The sequence below is a fragment of the Mobula birostris genome, chromosome 3 (genome assembly GCF_030028105.1).
Source record: "Mobula birostris isolate sMobBir1 chromosome 3, sMobBir1.hap1, whole genome shotgun sequence".
Lineage (NCBI taxonomy): Eukaryota > Metazoa > Chordata > Chondrichthyes > Myliobatiformes > Myliobatidae > Mobula > Mobula birostris.
In genome coordinates this window covers 208,301,033-208,319,283 of record NC_092372.1, presented here as the reverse complement: position 1 = coordinate 208,319,283, position 18,251 = coordinate 208,301,033, and the positions used below count along the sequence as shown (strand labels likewise).

The 18,251-nt window shown below is 41.7% G+C and overlaps 2 protein-coding genes across 4 annotated transcripts in view; one reads left to right on the top strand and one right to left on the bottom strand.

Moving 5' to 3' along the window:
* The window catches only part of lmbr1 (limb development membrane protein 1), a 213,207-nt gene extending 207,965 nt beyond the window's left edge, over window positions 1-5,242 (bottom strand). For all 3 annotated transcript variants that reach the window (XM_072254043.1, XM_072254044.1, XM_072254045.1), the window contains exon 1: window positions 4,992-5,242. In XM_072254043.1, the coding sequence (XP_072110144.1) occupies window positions 4,992-5,054 (63 nt within the window). In that variant the 5' untranslated portion in view covers window positions 5,055-5,242. The remainder of the gene's footprint in view (window positions 1-4,991) is intronic.
* Window positions 5,243-5,521: 279 nt separating this feature from the next.
* Window positions 5,522-18,251, top strand: part of nom1 (nucleolar protein with MIF4G domain 1) — a 66,993-nt gene continuing 54,263 nt past the window's right edge. The window contains exons 1-3 of the mRNA XM_072254042.1: window positions 5,522-6,506; window positions 10,778-10,914; window positions 16,364-16,559. Of these exons, the coding sequence (XP_072110143.1) occupies window positions 5,676-6,506; window positions 10,778-10,914; window positions 16,364-16,559 (1,164 nt within the window). The 5' untranslated portion in view covers window positions 5,522-5,675. The remainder of the gene's footprint in view (window positions 6,507-10,777; window positions 10,915-16,363; window positions 16,560-18,251) is intronic.

Genomic DNA, 18,251 nt, shown 5'->3' with positions numbered 1-18,251 from the left:
GTGAATACAAGACTGAAGGTATTATATTTGAATACATGCAGTATACAAATAATATACATAATCTTAAGTGCAGTTAGAAAGTATACATCATTTCAAGAGGACAGGCAGGAGGGTGGGGGGCTGGAGAAGGTAGCTCTGTTGGTTAAAAAAAAAAAGTCAACTCAAATACCTGGAAAGAAATTATACAGGATCAGAAGATGTAAAATCATTGTTGGTAGAGTTTTTTTTTCAAAACTGCTAGGGTAAAAAGACCCTGATGGGAGATGTGTAAAGGGGGACAGCACTGGTTGGCTGCCGGTGACTAATGGTGCTCCACAGGGGTTGGTGTTGGTGTTAATGATCTGGTTGACAGAATTGAAGGCTTTGTGGCCAAGCTTGCGGATGATACAAAGGTAGGTGGAGAGGCAGGCAGTGCTGAGGAAGCAGGGAGTCTGCATAAGGACTTAAATTAAGAAAATGGGCAAAAGAAGTGACAGATGGAATAGTGCAGGGAAATGTATGGGCATGCACTTTGGTAGAAGGAATAAAGGCATAACAATTTTCTAAATGGGGAGTTAATTCAGAAATCGGAGGTGCAAATGAACTTGGGAGCACTCATGCAGGATTCTCTATTGGTTAACTTGTAGTTGAGTTAGTGTTGAGGAAGGCAAATTAAATGAAATATAAAAGCAAGGATATAATGTATAGGGCATTGGTCAGACCATATTGAAACTATCGATTATTGAAAGGCCTGGATAGAATGGACATGGAGAGGAAGTTTCTAATCATGAGAGCATAGGACCAGAGGACAAGGACATCCCATTGGAACAGAGATGAGGAGGAATTTCTTTAGCCAGAGGGTGGTGAATCTATGGAATTCCTTGGCACACAAAGCTGTGGAGATCAAGTCATTGGGTATATTTAAAATGGAGGTTGATGGGTTCTTGATTAGTAACTGCATCAAATGTTACGAGGAGAAGGCAAGGAAATGTGGTGGAGAGATAATAACTCCCCGCTGGCTGCCTCCTGAGCCAGCATAGATAACTTCACTAATACAACACTAAACTGACTCTACAACCTATGGACTCACTTTCAAGGATTCTACAACTCATGTTGTCAATATTATTCATAGTTATTTTTATATTTGCAGTTTGTCTTTTGCACATTAGTTCTTGGCCTTTGTGTGTAGTTTTTCATTGATTCTACTGTATTTCTTTGTTCTACGTGAATGCTTGCAAGAAAATAAATATGGTGACTTTGATTTCAAAGTAAATTTATCATCAGTCTGATCAAATGGTGGAACAGACTCAATAGACCAAAGGATTTTATGTCTTGCTATGACTCTGCATGCTACATCACTGAGGAACTCACACATATTCATCCAATGTGGTTTACTTTTCACCAAACCACAAGAACTCGGTTTGTTTATATGAAGATTTGCTAAATCATTAGCTACTTCGCATATTGGCTCTACCATGCTACCAAATCTATGAAACGTCCCATCACTAGAATCCAACCCCAACCCCTCCAATTAATCTAAAATCTTGTCTATAAATCTATTAATGCCTTTTCCCAGGAAATTGTACCAGCACAGTTCTGATGAAGCCAATCCCAATAGAATGGCCTCCTTCCACAGACAGTGCCTCACAAAGAAGAACTCACTACTTAAACCATTGCAAGTGGATTCCCCACATCACACTTCAAGTTCTTCTCCAACCCAGAAGAGATGTCCTTAACTCGGCATCAAGCAAGAATAGAACCTCCAGGACTTTGTTGTTGCTGCAGAGAACAGTGTCTGCATTCCCAACTACACCATCACAGGCTGTATTCAAGGAGGGCCAGAGTCACCTGTACTTCCTGAGGAGGCTGAGGTCCTTTGGAGTATGTAGGCCTCTGCTTCACATGTTCTACCAGTTTGTTGTCGTCAGTACAATCTTCTGTGCGGTGGTGTACTGGCGCAAAGGCATCAACATAGGCTCATTAAAACTGATCAGAAAGTCTGGGTTATAGGAGTCAAACTGGACACACTGGAGGGTGTAGTAGAACAAATGATCCTATGGAAAATCCTGGCAATATTTCTCACCCTCTGCATGCCACCTTGGCTGAACACAGGAGCACTTTCAGTAATAGACTAAGACAACTGTGGTGCTCCGAAGAGCGCTATATGAAATCATTCTTGCCCTCAGCCATTAGGCTCTATAATAAGTCAACCTTTAACCAGGAAAGTGATGACACCTCCTGTTAGACTGTCTGTGGTAACTTGTTTTTATTCTTTCTACTTCTTTTCTAATATTTCTATTTGTGCGCTTGTAATATTACTGTGACACTGTAATTTTGGGATCAATGAAGTATATCTATCTTCTTGGACTACAACAATATTTCCTTCTCCCTCCCTACCACCCTCCCCCCCCAGTGAATGGTACCCTGTACTGTGCTGCTGTGTACAGTCTGCTCACATAATTGTTGGAGGAACTCAGCAAATCAGGAAACATCTACAAAGGGAATAAACAGTCGACATTTCAGGCCCAGAACTTCCATCATATTTCCAGCATTTGCAGAATCTCTGGTGTTTACAGTTTGCACATCCTCCCTGCAGCTCCCACCTTTGTCCAGACAGGAAGTAAGAAACTCAGAACAGCCGAATAAATGCTAAAGCTCCTCAAAGACTACACTGTAATCCCCCAACCTAGCCTCTGGGCCTTGAATAACAGCCTCTCAAATCTGTCACTTAAGGAGGAAACATGGGAGGCATTGCATGGAAGCTGCTGGAACTAGGGAATCATACATAGTGCCTGTAAAAAGTATTCACCTCCTTGGAAGTTTTCATGTTTTATTGTTTTACAACATTGAATCAGTGAATTTCATTTGGCTTTTTGACACTGATCAACAGAAAAAGACTCTTACCCATCAAAGTGAAAACAGATCTCTACAAAGTGAACTAAATTAATAACAAATATAAAACACAAAATAATTTATTGTGCAAGTATTCAACACCTTTAATATGACACACCAAGTCATCACTGGTGCAGCCAAATGGTTTTAGAAGACACATATTTGGTTAAGATGTCCTAGCTATATATAAATCTGCGAGCAGTCAAGATGTTTCAAAATACACCTGTATCTGAAAGATACAACTGCTGGTGAGTCAGTATCTCGGCAAAAAACTACACCACAAAGACAAAAGGGACTAGTGAGGGAGGCAACCAAGAGACCTATGACATCTCTGGAGCAGTTAGACTTCAGTACCTGAGATGGGAGAGACTGTGCGTACAACGACCATTACCCGGGTGCAATGGCAAAGAGAAAGTCACCGTTGAAAAAAAATCACATGAAATCTCAGCTACAGTTTGCCAGAAGACATGTACTCAGCTTGTCTGAAGTCAGCTGGAAGAAGGTTCTATGCTCTGATGAAACCAAAATTTTGAGCTTTTTGGCCGTCAGACTAAATGCTATGTTTGGCAAAAGCCAAACACCACACATCATCCCTATCGTGAAGCATGGTGGTGGCTGCATCATGCTGTGGGAATGCTTCACTGTCAGCAAGGCCTTTAAGGCTTGTGGAGGTACAGTGTTAAAACAAAAGCAGCGAAATACAAGGAGATCCTGGAAAAAAAACTCATGCGGTCTGCAGGAGAACTGAAGATGTGTTTTCCTGCAAGACAGTGACCCCAAGCATAAAATGGCTTAAAAACAAATGTCCTGAAGAGGCCAAGTCAGAGTCAAGACCTCAATCCAACTGAGAATTGGTGCCCGTACTTGAAAAGGGCTGTTCACTCACGATCCCCATGCAATCTGACAGAGCTTGAGCAGTTTTGTAAAGAAGAATAGCGTAAAATTGCAGTGTCCAGATGTGCAAAACACAGAGTGAAGGCCGTAAGCACTGCCAAAGGTTCATCTACTAAATACTGACTTGAAAGGGGTGAGTAATTATGCAATCAATTATTTTGTGTCTAAATATTTTGTGTTTTGCCATTGATGAGTGTCAAAAAAGCCAAATTAAATCCACTGTGATTCAATGTTGTAAAACAATAAAAACATGAAACCTTCCGGGGGGAATACTTTTTTTTTAAATATAGGCACTGTAAATAGGCTTAATATAAACAAACCCTAAGTAAATGTGGTTTTGTAAAATGTTAAAGGTATTTGACCAATTTGTGAGAATTCCTCAATCATGTACCAATATATCTAATTACTGGTGCAACGAGAGGATCATGGGACAGGAGGTCCGGGAAGAAAGACAGGGGGGGACCCAGAGGACCTCCTGTCCCATGATCCTATCGTATCCCCTTTTGCCTATCACCTGTACAGCTCTTGGCTCTATCCCTCCCCCTCCCCCTCCTGTCTTCTCCTATCATTTTGGATCTCCCCCTCCCCCTCCAACTTTCAAATCCCTTACTCACTCTTCCTTCAGTTAGTCCTGACGAAGGGTCTCGGCCTGAAACGTCGACTGTACCTCTTCCTATAGATGCTGCCTGGCCTGCTGCGTTCACCAGCAACTTTGATGTGTGTTGCTTGAATTTCCAGCATCTGCAGAATTCCTGTTGTTTGCATCATAGATCAACAATAGCTCTTTGTCGAACCAGTTCCCTTGATACTTCCTCACTATATTCTAGGCCTATTCGCTGTAACATTGGCAGCCTTTGCGATAACTGCACCTGCATCTCAAGCCAAGAAGCTATTCCGTAACAACTACAGGAAGAGAATAATCCGAGGAAACATATCAAACTACAAAACACTGAGACCATCCGCAAGTTCGTAACAGTTAGTGAGAGGGCTATTCAATAGTCTTGCAGGGGAAAAAAGCGAAAAGAAGAAAACCGCAAATAATCATCTACGTGCTCAACAAAACAATGCAAGAACCCTCCGCTTTGTGGGAGTCATCTCAATAGAATAAGACCAATTTCAACAGCCGCCAGTATTCATCTTGTTCCTCTTGGTCGATCATTCGAGAAACACTAAGAAAACAACACTGAATGATACGGTGAAGAGGCGATGCAGGTGTAACTACTTACAATATACTCGCGGACCTGGCTGTGAAAGTTTTGCTCTCTGATTGTCACATCGTCGGCGTCCATCCTTCAGAGAAGCTTAACATTTAAGTCAAAGACAAAAATAGAAGCCACATAACAAGCAATTTAGAACCAAATACATTCAGGGCGAGGTAACGCTCGAGTAGAAAGACACAACCGGCGGCACCGTATTTCAAACGGTAGCGCAACGCCAGATCACATCACACCCCCACTCGCTCTTCCTTCATCACGGCGCGACGGCAACCTGAAACAGTAACAACACCCGTCATAGGCTGACTGAACCCGCAAGATAACGGCACCCTGCTATATCCCTTCCGCCTATAGGTTAAACGTGGCATCAACCTAACTTGAAGAGAACGGAGGCGGGGTTAAACGGTCTAAAAGGATATTGACGTGCATGCTAGCCAATGAAAACGGAGGAGTGTCAGAGACTCGGCAAATCGCGCTGGAAGATTGACGGAGGAGCAGTACTTTATTGGACAGTCAAGGTAGGATGTACCCATCCAACGACATTTTTTTTAAATTGCACACGGCGGGTCTCGCGAGTCACTTCGATCGCGAGTGAATTTTAATCACGTTGTGCGTCGCTGAACTTTACCCACGTACAGCTGCGATTGTAAGTTTTACGGTTAAATAGGCGAGCGTGTTTTTGCTGGTGGTGTAGCGATGAAGGGGAAGAAACGGCGGTGCTGCCCCGGCCCGTTGAAGCAGTTTCAAGAAGCGATCGAACGGTTCGTGGGAACGGTGGAGGCCGAACCAGAACCAGCTGGGGCTCGGCACCACGGATACGGCCTCGGCCCGAGCAGGTCGAAAAGTCGGAAAGAGATGAGGAAGGAGCAGCGGGTGCTGAAGAAGCGCAGGATGAGAGACTATTATCAGAGGAAATACCTGAAAACGAGCCCCGAAGAGGCTCCGGACAACAGCCTGAAATCACTGGCTCCGAAAGAGAAAAGGTGTGAGGGAGACGGTGAAAGAGGACCCAAGTCTTGCCAGGAGACGAAAAAGAAAAAGAAGGCGACGCCAGCCTCTTCCAAGTCCATTAAAGGAAAGTCCTCAGCCAAAGTCCGGAGACTCGGCTTACTGGAGGCCAACCAGGAGGAAGAAAGGGAGATCAAGCGGTTAGAAAAGGCTTTGGGATTGAACAAGCGTAAAAATAAAGCTACCATCCCGCAGGCTTTCGCCCGGGATGGCCTGGATTACATCCTAGGGATTGTAGAACCTGGCGCCGCTACCATGTCAGGCTTGTATGACGAAAGTGACGATGAGATGGGCGCATTGCGAGAGGAGTTTATGACTGAGGAGGCTGACAATGACCTGGATCAATCTGAAGATGAACAGATGTCAGAAGAGGGTTCATGCCCGTCCGACGCGGATGATGTGAGAGAAGAAGATAGTTTGATGGCAGTGACAGCATCCCTCGACCAGGATTCTGATCTATCTAGTGATGATGGTGACGAAAGTTCCCTGCCAAGTCAATCAACACCTGAAAATGAACAGGTATTTAATGTAATTGTTGTCACGCATTCCCAGAATGGTTAAGAGCTATGAAAGTCGTTGCGTAATTTAAAACAAAAACAGGTTGGGTTTCCTCCCTAGAGTTTTTCATAATCTGTTACTCCAGTAATAATTTCATGCTCTGACCTTACATTCTTCTTTCCGTGATTGTGTTGCTGAGCAACTTCTTGATTTTTTTTACTCGTTTCCTTTAAATTTCCCTTTCTTCCCCCCACCCCCACCACTTATTTTAGCCTTCGTACTTATTTTTTTCCAAACATGCATTTCACAAACTGTATTGACCTCATCTGTGGACGATATTCATAAGGTCCTGTCAGGTTTCATGGACCCACTGTTCTCATTATAACTCAGAAACAGAGAGAGCTAGCAAACTGGATACAAAATTAGCTGGATGGAAGGAAAAGTACAGGGTGATGGTGAAAGACATAAAAGACTGCGGATGCTGAAAATCTGGATCGGCACCAATACAAACTGCTGGAGGAACTCTATGTCAGACGTCCTATTCCATCCTGATGAAGAGTCTCAGCCTGAAATGTCAACCGTTCATTTTTCTCCATAGTGCTGCCTGACCCACTGAGTTCCTCCAACAATTTGTGTGTAGAGATTGTCAAAGGGTATTTCTCAGACTAGGATGTCTGTGAATAGAGGTATGCTTTGGCAAAAGGAGCTGGGTCCATTTTTTTTGTCATCTATATTATTAATTTGGTTGAGTAAGCCTCTAAACTGCCCCTAGTATGCAGTACTGTCACGGACCCATGCCTTTGCACGTCTTGGATCAATTGCGGTTGAGAGGTAATGCTCAAATTCTGTCGACAGTGAAGATAGGTGATCGCGCACCAGCTGTGAGAAGGACGGTGCAGCTCAGTCTCCCAAAATTCCAGCTAATTTTGGGAACATGTGAAATATGCCCCTGTCAACTCGCCGTCCCCACAGTTCCAGTTTGGCTTTGAAAGCAGACAATTTATCTGCGAACTTGAAGACTGTTGTCATTCTCCCCTGAAGTGACAAGTTGCGTTCATTGAGCGGGTTGAAGATGTCACACAGATAAGCGAGTTTTGGTATCCACTCCTCGTCACTGAAGTGTGCTGCCAGTGGTGGCTTTTTTCCTGAAAGAAATCTCTGTAGCTGCTCTCTTAACTCAAAAACCCTGGCCAGGGCTCTCCCCCTTGAGAGCCACCTGACTTCAGTGTGTAAGAGAAGGCGTTTGTGCTCTGCATCCATTTCCTCATAAAGCTGCTCAAACAGACGTGAGTTAAGGGCTTTTGCTTTGATGTGATTGATAACTTCAACAACGTCACTCAATACAATGTTAAGATCAGGTGGCATTTCTCGGCTAGCCAGCATCTCCCTGTGTATGACACAGTGTGTAGACTGGCATTCAGGAGCAACCTCTTTGTCTCGGGAAGTGAAACCAGACAGCCGTCCAGTCATAGCTGCACTCCCGTCTGTGCATATTCCAACACAGAATGACCAGGCCAGTTTGCCTGACATGTCATTCAAAGACTTGAATAGTTCTGCCCCAGTTGTGTTAGTTGGCAGCGGCAGTGTACACAACATATCCTCGTGCACCCTTGGAGCGTGCGAGTCACTGGTCGCAATAAAGCCATATTTTATGTACGACTCGTCCTATTTTCTATTGGAGGAAGTTTTTTTTTTGCAGTCTCGGCCTCAGCTGCCTCTGCGTTATCATCATCGTTAGGCCTTTTATGTCCCCTACCATCTCTTCCAAAGAAACTCTCAAGTGACGTTTTTTACTCATCAAGTAGTTGTAGGTTAATGACCGACTGATGTCCTTGCGTGCATTCAAGTTCAACAGTGGGCGTGGCAGGGAATGAGGAAAGGTGCAGCTGACTCATATAGTTTCATATCACCAAATCATATAGTTTCCTCGCGGCCCGGTAGCACATGCTTTGCAGCCTGGTACCAGTCTGCGATTCGGTGGTTGGGGACCACTGTTCTACACTATCCGAAACTCCACCGATCTTGGTAATATCCGCAAACTTACTAACCCACCCATTTATATTTTCATCCAGGTCATTTATATACATCAAACTGCGGAGGCCTCAGCACAGATCCCTACAGAACTCCCGCTCAAATAGGTACCTTCAGCCAGTACCCTCTGTCTTCTATGCGCAAGCCGCTTTTGAATCCAAACAGCCAACTTGCCTTGGACAGCATGCATCTTAATCTTCTGGATTAGCGTTCCATGAGGGACTTTGTGAAATGCCTTACTAAAACCCATGTAAACAACATACACTGCCCTACCTTCATCAATCTCTCTCATCACCTTGTGAAAAAACTCACTCAAGTTTGTAAGACACGGCCTGTCACAACAAAGCCATTCTGGCACTGGCTCTCCCTAATTAGGCCATGGATTTCCAAATGTTCATATATCCTACTCCTAAGAATTTTCTTCAGCAGTTTCCCAACAACTGACATGAGACTCACTGGTCTATAGTTTCCAGGATTTACCCTTGTTCCTCTCTTAAATAGAGGTACAACATCAGCCACTTGTCAGCCCTGTGCCTAGAGAGGACACGAAGATACTAGTCAAGGCCCCAGCAATCTCGTCTCTTGTCTCCTTCAATAACCCCTGCCCCCTCTTTTACCACCTCTTATGTTTTCTAAAAATTCAGTAATCAGGTACATTAGTCACCCATTCCTGCCCCTTTCTCAATCAAGTTTCTGTAATGGCCACAACATCGTAGTTCCATATGCTCTAAGTTCATCAACTTTACCCATAATACTCCTAACATTAAAATACATCATTTCAAACTATCCGACCCATCATACCTGTTATTTTGATTTTTGCTTTTCTATAGTTTCCCTGACGTCTACCTTCCTGTCTGATCCTTTCCTTACTGACCAGGTCCTCCAGTTCCCAGCCCCTGCAAAGCTAGTTCAAACCCACCTGAGTAGCATTAGTAAACCTCCCGGGCAGGATATTGATTCTGGTGCAACTGCCCCTCTTGTCCAAGTCACCCTTACCCAGAAAGGGTTCCAATGATCCAAGAACTTGAAACTCTACCCTCTGCACCATCTCCTCAGCCACTCATTCACCCGTGCTATCACCCCATTCCTACCTGATGACAGTCTCTTGCACCTTTGTAACTGCCTGCAGGCGCCTAAGGTTGAACAACCTGCCGTCAGTCCTGTACCTGACGTGGATTCCTTCTTCGTAGTTACAGAAGGCATCTGTCAGCATGGCAGAGAATACCATACTGAACAGAGTCGGGGCAAGAACGCAGCCTTGTTTGACGCCATTTGTCACTGGGAAGGTTCACTTACACGAGGATTAAACCACATTATCAGCACTTTATCTAGTTCCGAACTTCTTCCATCTTTCATTGTTTTTCTTATGCACATCTGTTTCTTTGAGCCACTACCAGCAAAAAAAAATGTAGCAGTTTTTCTGTTTCTTTGTATTGTACACTGTGGAAGAGCCAATGTTGTAACACTTGCACAAGCTTTTCACCGATACACCACTGTCCAGTTTTTTCAAGAGTTCAACCTTATCTTTAATGGATAATGTGAGGTGTTTTCACTCACAGCACGAGGTGCATTTCGTTTACTCACTGGGCCCATAAATGGGGCTAAAAAAGAGCCAATGATATTAATAAATGCAGGAAAACAAGCAGGAATCGCCTGTCTGCACTTACAAGAGCGTGCCAACATGTGAACAGATGTAGCACAACCAAAACAGTGTGCAGCAGATTGGTATGGTGGCCTGGGAAATTTGAAATGACAGTTGCGTGGAGATTATCGAAGGAGGTCGGATTAGTGAAGGTCGACTGTATGATAGTTCTTGATGCCCTGAGGGTCCCCCTGAAATCATCCTTTACACAAGTTGTGCTTGCTGTAAAACTGGATGATTTGTACCATCTCTTCAGCCAGGCCTATGGGACTCGCTAACTGGAGGCAAGAATGAATTGATCTATACTTCTCAACGAAACAAGGTGCTTGCATACTAAGTCAGAAATCCATTCTCAACAAAGGATCATATTAAAATACATGAAACATTTAATTCTAAAACAAAACATAAATCTCCATATGATTCTGCTATTTGGGTATCTAATTCAATATATGCAATCCATTACAGACTAGTCTTTCAAAGCAGACTTTTCTTATTGGATTGGGACATCAAATTTTTTTCTTAAATACCTGTGAGAGATAAATTCACTTGTGTCCTAGAGAGTAAAGGGTGAAATATAGTACACTTCAGCTGGTACAGTTTGTTCAATTATTTCTTTTAGGATGAAAAATCAAATGATGGCACTGTATCGGAAAAATATATACCTCCACAGTTACGTGAGTTGTCTGAAACTGTGACTGAGAAAAAGAAAGAAGAACTTGCAAGACTGAGGAAGAGTGTAAAAGGACTTCTGAATAGGTACGGATGTGAATGTTTTGTAGTGGTGCTTTTGGAAAGTGGAGAATTTTATTTTAGAAATAAGAATTGCCTCTTTGTGTTCAGATCTTGCAACTGTTGAGTTTAGTTGAGTTTATTGTCATATGCATAAATATATGTACTGTATGCATGGGTGCAAAAAAGACTTGCACACAGATTTCTTATTTTCCCGCATTTGGTCCATATTCCTCTACTGCTTTCCTATCCATGTAGGAAAAAAAAAAGAAAAAGTTTTTAAATGCTGTGATTATATTTGCATCTACCACCTCCTCTGGCAACTCGTGCCATATTTGTGGAAATCCCTGTCCCTGAGATCTCATTTAAATAGTTTTCTTCAGATAGAGAACACTATCTACCTGACTTATGCCTTCATTATTTTATAAAACTTAGCCTTCTGCTCTCTAGTGAGAACAATTTCATCCTTTCTGATTGCTTCTTATAACTAAAGCCCTGCATTCCAGAAAACATCCTGGTGAATCCCGAATGAAGTCTTCCTAATGCTGTTACATCCTTTGTATAGTGTGATGACCAGGACTGCACTGTTCTCAGCGTGGCCTAACCAGTGCCTGGATGGCTGCAAATTGATATCACAACTCTTATACTCTATACCTGCCCAAGAAAACAAGCAAGCTAAATGTTTCCTTCACTGTCCTATTCTGCTGTGTTCCTATTTTCAGGCATTTCTGGATTTGCATGTCCAAAGTCTCATCCTTCTACAGTGCCTATAAAAAGTATTCACCCCTTTGGTAGAAGTTTTCATGTTTTTTTTTGCCACTGATCAACAGAAAAAGACTTCCTTGTGTCAACGTGAAAACAGATCTCTACAAAGTGATCTAAATTAATTACAAATATAAAACACAAAATAATTGCATAAGTATTCACCCCCTTTAAGTCAATATTTAGTAGATGCACCTTTGGCAGCAATTACAGCCTTCAGTCTGTGTGGGTATGTCTCTCTCAGCTTTGCACAGCTGGTCACTGCAAATTTTCCCCATTCTTCTTTACAGAACTGCTCAAGCTCTGTTAGATTGCATGGGGATCATGAGAACAGCCCTTTTCAAGTCCAGGCACAAGTTCTCAATTGGATTGAGGTCTGGACTCTGACTTGGCCACTCCAGGATATCAACTTTGTTGTTTTTAAGCCATTCCTGTATAGCTTTGGCTTTATGCTTGGGGTCATTCTCTTGCTGGAAAACAAATCTCCTCCCTAGTCGCAGTTCTCTTGCAGACTGCATCAGGTTTTCCTCTAGGGTTTCCCTGTATTTTGCTGCATCCATTTTACCCTCTACCTTCACAATCCTTCCAGGACCTGCTGCAGTGAAGCATCTCCACAATATGGTGCAGCCACCACAGTGCTTTACAGTAGGAATAGTGTGTTTTGATGATGGGTGGTGTTTGGCTTATGCCAAACATAGCATTAATCTGATGGCCAAAAAGCTCAATTTTGGTTTCATCAGAACATAAATCCTTCTTGCAACTGACTTCGGAGTCTCCCACATGCCTTCTGACAAACTCTAGCCAAGATTTCATGTGAGTTTTTTTCAACAGTGGCCGTTTCTTTGCCACTCTCTTAAAAGCTGTGGTAGATGAAGCACCCGGGCAACGGTTATATGCGCAGTCTCTCCCATCTCAGCCACTACAGCTTGTAACTCTTCCAGAGTTGTCAGAGCTTCTTGGTGGCCTGCCTCACTAGCTTCCTTCTTGCACAGTAACTCAGTTTTTGAGGACAGCCTGCTGTGTCATATTCTTTCCATTTCCTGATGATTGACTTAACTGTACTCCAAGGATGCTTCACTGCAGCAGGCAAGGGATGTTCAATGACTTGGAAATTTTCTTGTATCCATCTCCTGACTTGTGCTTTTCAATAACCTTTTCGCAGAGTTGCTTGGAGTGCTCTTTTGCCTTCCTGGTGTGGTCACCAGCAGTTGGACCTTCCAGATACAGGTGTATTTTGAAACACCTTGACTGCACACAGGTCTCCAAAAACAGATCTCCATTTAACTAATTATGTGACTTCTAAAACCAATGGTTTGGTGTGCCATATTAAAGGGTGGGGTGGGGTGAATACTTATGCAATCAATTATTTTCTGTTTCTTATTGTAATTAATTTAGATCACTTTGTAGAGATCTGTTTTCCCTTTGACATGAAAGTCTCTTTTTCTGTTGATGGGTGTCAAAAAGCCAAATGAAATCCTCTGTGATTCAATGTTGTAAAACAATAAAACAAGGGGTGAATACTTTTTATAGGCACTCTATATCCTTGGGCAAGCATCCTCACTATCTACAACTCCACCAATCTTCATGTCGTTAGCAAGCTTGCTTATCATACAACAAACATTCTTATCCAAGTCATAACATACCCTTCAAAGCCCCAGCACTGGTCTCTGGTACATTCTGAATATAAGTTTCCAGTTAGAAAAGCAGCCATCCACCAGTACATCCTATCATCAAATCAATTTTGTCAAAGCACCTTGGATCCCAGAAACACACACAAAATACTGGAGGAGCTCAGCAAGTGAGGTAGCATATATAGAGGAGAATAAACAGTTGATATTTAGGCCGAGACCCTTCATCAGGAAAGGAAGGGGATCCTAGGTGTCCTAATGTTCTTGACCAGCCTATCACATGAGACCTTGTCAGACGTCTTAGTAAAGCCCATGAATGTCACATCTATGGATCTTGCCTTCGTCATTTTTATTAGCTTCCTCAGAAAATTCAAAAAGATCGAAGAGGCAGGTTTTTCCTTGCACAAAATCATGTTGGCACCACACCATCCCCGACCACAAGCAGTCCTTTGTAAGCTATCCCCTCGCCTGCTTCAAGCATTTCAGTTTCAATCAAATTTCACCTGAGGATGTGGAAGTATATAGTACCTTACAGATGACAAAAAGTTGGAAACATTTGAGATCCACAGTGACTTAATTGTATTAATAGTATTGTTTCTGTCTTACTAAATCTAGAGATATTCCCTGAATGGCTAAGTGCTTCCAACATATTTTGTTCTTAAGATAATTAGCATTATAAATCAATTATGACAAGAAATTAAACAAATATTGTATTAACTCTTAAAGAACAATAACTTCCATAATAAATTGACTCATTACAATGTTTCAGAGCCTTGAGGATTGCTTTGTAAAGAAAATGCTTAATCTGGAAGAAATTGTTTGATGCTGAACATGTCTTCTCATACAGTTCAGTATAAAATAGATGAAAATGTTGGAAATACCTGGATTACGTAGCATACATGCAAAGAAAACACGTTAATATTTCACATTGATGATCGGAAGTAGGACAGCTGTATCTTTCTCCACAGATGCTGTCTGACATGCTGAGTATTGCCAGCATTTTTAGTTGTTATTTCAAGTTCCTAGTACCTGCAGTTTGTTTTTTTTATAACCAGTGTAATCAAATAGTTTTATCAAGCTGAATCATTTCTAATGTGACTTGTTTAATTAAATAACATAAAGCTAAAGTAGTAAGCTTTCAGTTAAGTTTGAAATATTTTCAAGAAGTGATGGACTGTAAGATAGATTTTATACTTCCTTTTCAGAGAAATGATGAACAGCCAGAGAACGTAGTTCATATTGATACCAATGACATTAGTATAAAGACAGATAATGTTTCATGGGCAGAATTTAGGGAGTTACAAAAAGATACAGGTCAGGACCACAAAGTTGGTAGAATTTGTTTATGTCTTTGCCACATGTTTTGAGCGCAGGAATAGGAAGATAAAGCAGATTAGTGCATTGACTGGAAAGGTGACATAGGAGATGAAGGCTTTGGATTCCTGAGGAACTCAGACAATCTCTGAAGGAGATGGGACCTCTGCAAACAAGGTGTACTACACTTCAATGAGAATGGAACCAATATCGTCATTAGAGTTTAGTGGTGTTGGAAAAGAGATGGTAGAATCAGAAAGGGGAGAAAGATTAAAAAGGAAATGGAAAGTTATTACAAAATTCCAAATAAAAAGTAGGAGGTGCTCACATTAGGAAAGAGGAGGAGCTAGCAATTTGAAACCTATTAAGATAGATAAATCACAGGCCTGACCACATGTATATTAGAGCATTATGGGAAGCTAGAGAAGAAATGGTGACATAGAGGAGTCTAAAGCTAGAGGGCAGAGGCTTAAGATTAGCAGAAAAGATTTAAAAGGGATGTGGGTTGGTGGGTATATGGGGGAAGCTGCCCAAGGAAGCTGTAGGACTGATACAATTACAGGTTTATACGACATATAAGCATGTACGTGGATAGGAAAGATTTGGAGGGTTATGGGCCAAACACAGGCAGACAATTTGGTCAGCAGGTTTGAGATGGGATGAAGGGCCTGTTTCCTTGCTGTATAACATTCTGATGCTCTGATTGTAAAGTAGAGGCTTAACTGAGGAGATATTCGGGGGGCGGGATTCCCTGAATTGTGCATAACATGACAGCCAGACTGTATTGGGAAGCAAAAGAGGCAGAATACACCAGCAAATAGAATCAGAGCTAAGAAAATTATAAAGCTTAATGCAAAAAAGTAAAAAAAAAATGAAGACGAGAATTTGCCAGGCTTCAAAGTGGCTAGGAGTGAAACTAGTGATTTATTCTGGGGAAGAGATGATTAGTTCATTCTATGCTGTTAAAGTTCAAACTTCAAAACTTCAAAGTAAATGTCCTTTGATAATAAATATACAGTATGTCACGATAAACAACCCTGAGATTTGTTTTCTTATGGGCATACTCAATAAATCCAGTAACCATAAAAGAAGCAATGAAACACTGCACCAACAGGGCGGACAACCAGACAATAAAGTGAGTTAAGCAGGTGACTAAGCACACAGCCACTGTGAACTAAGAAATTTATCTTTTAAATTGAGTTTGGATATACAAATGAAGTTTGTACAAAGGAAACAGCATCTCTTTGAAAGTTTGGTGTGTTAAGTAATGAATCATTATACAAATCTTTTGTCTCTCAAATGTGAAGAAATATTAATTTGCAAACTGCTCCTCTTGATATTTTCCTCCAGAACACTAGAGGCAATTGTTTCAGTTTCACTAAACAAGTAAATGTGGGATGGTGTTCAAAATCTTCTCGAGAGTGTAGTAAGGTAGTTCTTTCTAAATGATGAAAGGCCAGAAATATTGCGGATCAACAGTGCCTTTATGGTTCGAGTTCATAAATCATGAAAATGTCATGGCACAAAATAAAGATTAATGAAAACTTACATTTGTAAATGGACAACTAGAGGATCCATACCCAAGTAAAACAAAGCTCTTATTAGACTGCATCTATAATACTGAGAGCAGCGTTAGATATGCAGCATAGATGTACTAGAATGGTACCTGAGTATTGTATAGGCTAACCACTCTATTGGATAAATACTCAATTATACTGATATTTACAAGTATTTCATGTTAAGTGTATTAAATCATTGTTATCTGCTTTCAGACTGAGTGAACCAAATATGGCCTCTATTAGTGGCCAGCTTGAAGAATTTTACATGACAAATAGTCGTAAAGACATGAATGAGACCCTAACCGATGTACTGTTAATTGCTTGTGTCACACCAGCCTTGATGCCGAACAGACTGATGATGGAGCATGTTCTGCTGGTTAGCATTCTTCATCACAATGTTGGAATTGAGGTAATCTCATTTTTCAGATGTCTATCAAATTGCTCATGAACTCTTTATGTGTGTGATATTTGTTTTTTTTTTAAACCTTGTCTTTAATTTGGCATATCAGCACAGTTGAAATTTTCAGGAATCGAGTTACATTTTTGTAGAAAAAGCGCAAGTATTTTATTTTGGCAGTACATTTAAGATGACCCTTAGTTGAACCATTTTTCAATTCTGGTTGCTTGAAAAAATATTACAGCTTGTTAAACAGGTTTCTAGATCTATGGAAGTTGTGGCATATTTTCTATACTGAAAGGAGTGCGGATAGCTTTAGTGGTTGTGAAAGGCTTAATCAACATTAAGTGAATTCTCATTACCTTGAAACATGGCAAGAGATTGTGAAAGCTTGCAGTTTCCAAATGCTGGATCTTTTCCTATGTGGTTAAAACAAAATTGAATCATGTTAAATAAGGGATCTAGAAATCCAATGCTTTGTTAATTTCCTGAAATTTTATTTTTCAAAGAGACTAACCAATCAATAGAAGTCTTATAATTCAAATTGTATGTTTTTGTCCACTTTTCTAACTATAGGTACGTGACTTTCAGATAAAGCGACAATTTCTAACCTATATAGCTATAAATAATTCAGTGGGGTGATATGACCACCAGGGGTGGCAAACAAATAAATGTTGGCATGGGGCATGCAATGCCGCCTCTCAATTTAAAGCCTACCCATAATTAAGAGAGAGATCATGATATCTTTATTGCTAAATGAAGCAGCAAATTATTTTTACAGAGAGCAGTGCGATGTTTTCACAGGTAATGTCTCACCTACTTGACACCAGCTAGACAGTTGCGAGAACATATGACATTTGACAATACCATTTGAAATCCTCGCAGAACTACTCTACACATCAGTATTTTGAAAATGATGGTTAAAATAAACTTACTATATAGAGCTCGTCTACACCTCTTCCCACACCATCTCCTGTTAAAATGCTATTCCCTTTTTTCAGTTTCTTCACCTCTACCACATCTGTTCCCAGGATGCAGCTTTCTATTCCAGGACATCAAAGTTATCCTTCTTTAAAGAAGAAGGTTCTGATGCTGCCCACACCCGCGTCTTCTCCATTTTCCGTATATTTGCGTTCACCCCATCTTCCTGATGCCATAATAGTGATAGAGCCCCTCTTCTCCTTAACTACCACCCTACCAGCCGCTGCATCCAACACATCCTCCGCAACTTCCACGATCTCCAAAGGGATGCTACCATTAAACATATCTTTACCTCTCTCTTCCCCAAGCTGTCTGCAAGGATCATGATACCCTTGTCCATTAGTCCCTCCCCACTCACCTCCCTTCAGGCACTTATTCCTGCAAGTGGCCTGAGTGCTACATCTGCCCATACACCTCCTCCTCACCTCCTTTCAGGGCCCCAGACTTCACCTGCGAATCTGATGGAGTTGTCTTTTGTGTCCGATGCCTCCGCTGCAACCTCCTACATTGGTGAGACCTGTCGTAAATTGAGGGACCGCTTCATCAAGCGCCTCTACACCGTCCGCCACAAGCAGGACTTAGCAATGGCCAAACATTTTAATTCCCATTCTGATGTGTTGATCCATGGCCTCCACTTGTGCCAAGATGAGTCCACCCTTAGCATGGGGGAACAATACCTTGTATTCCATCTGGTACTGTCGAACCTGATGGCATGAATATTGA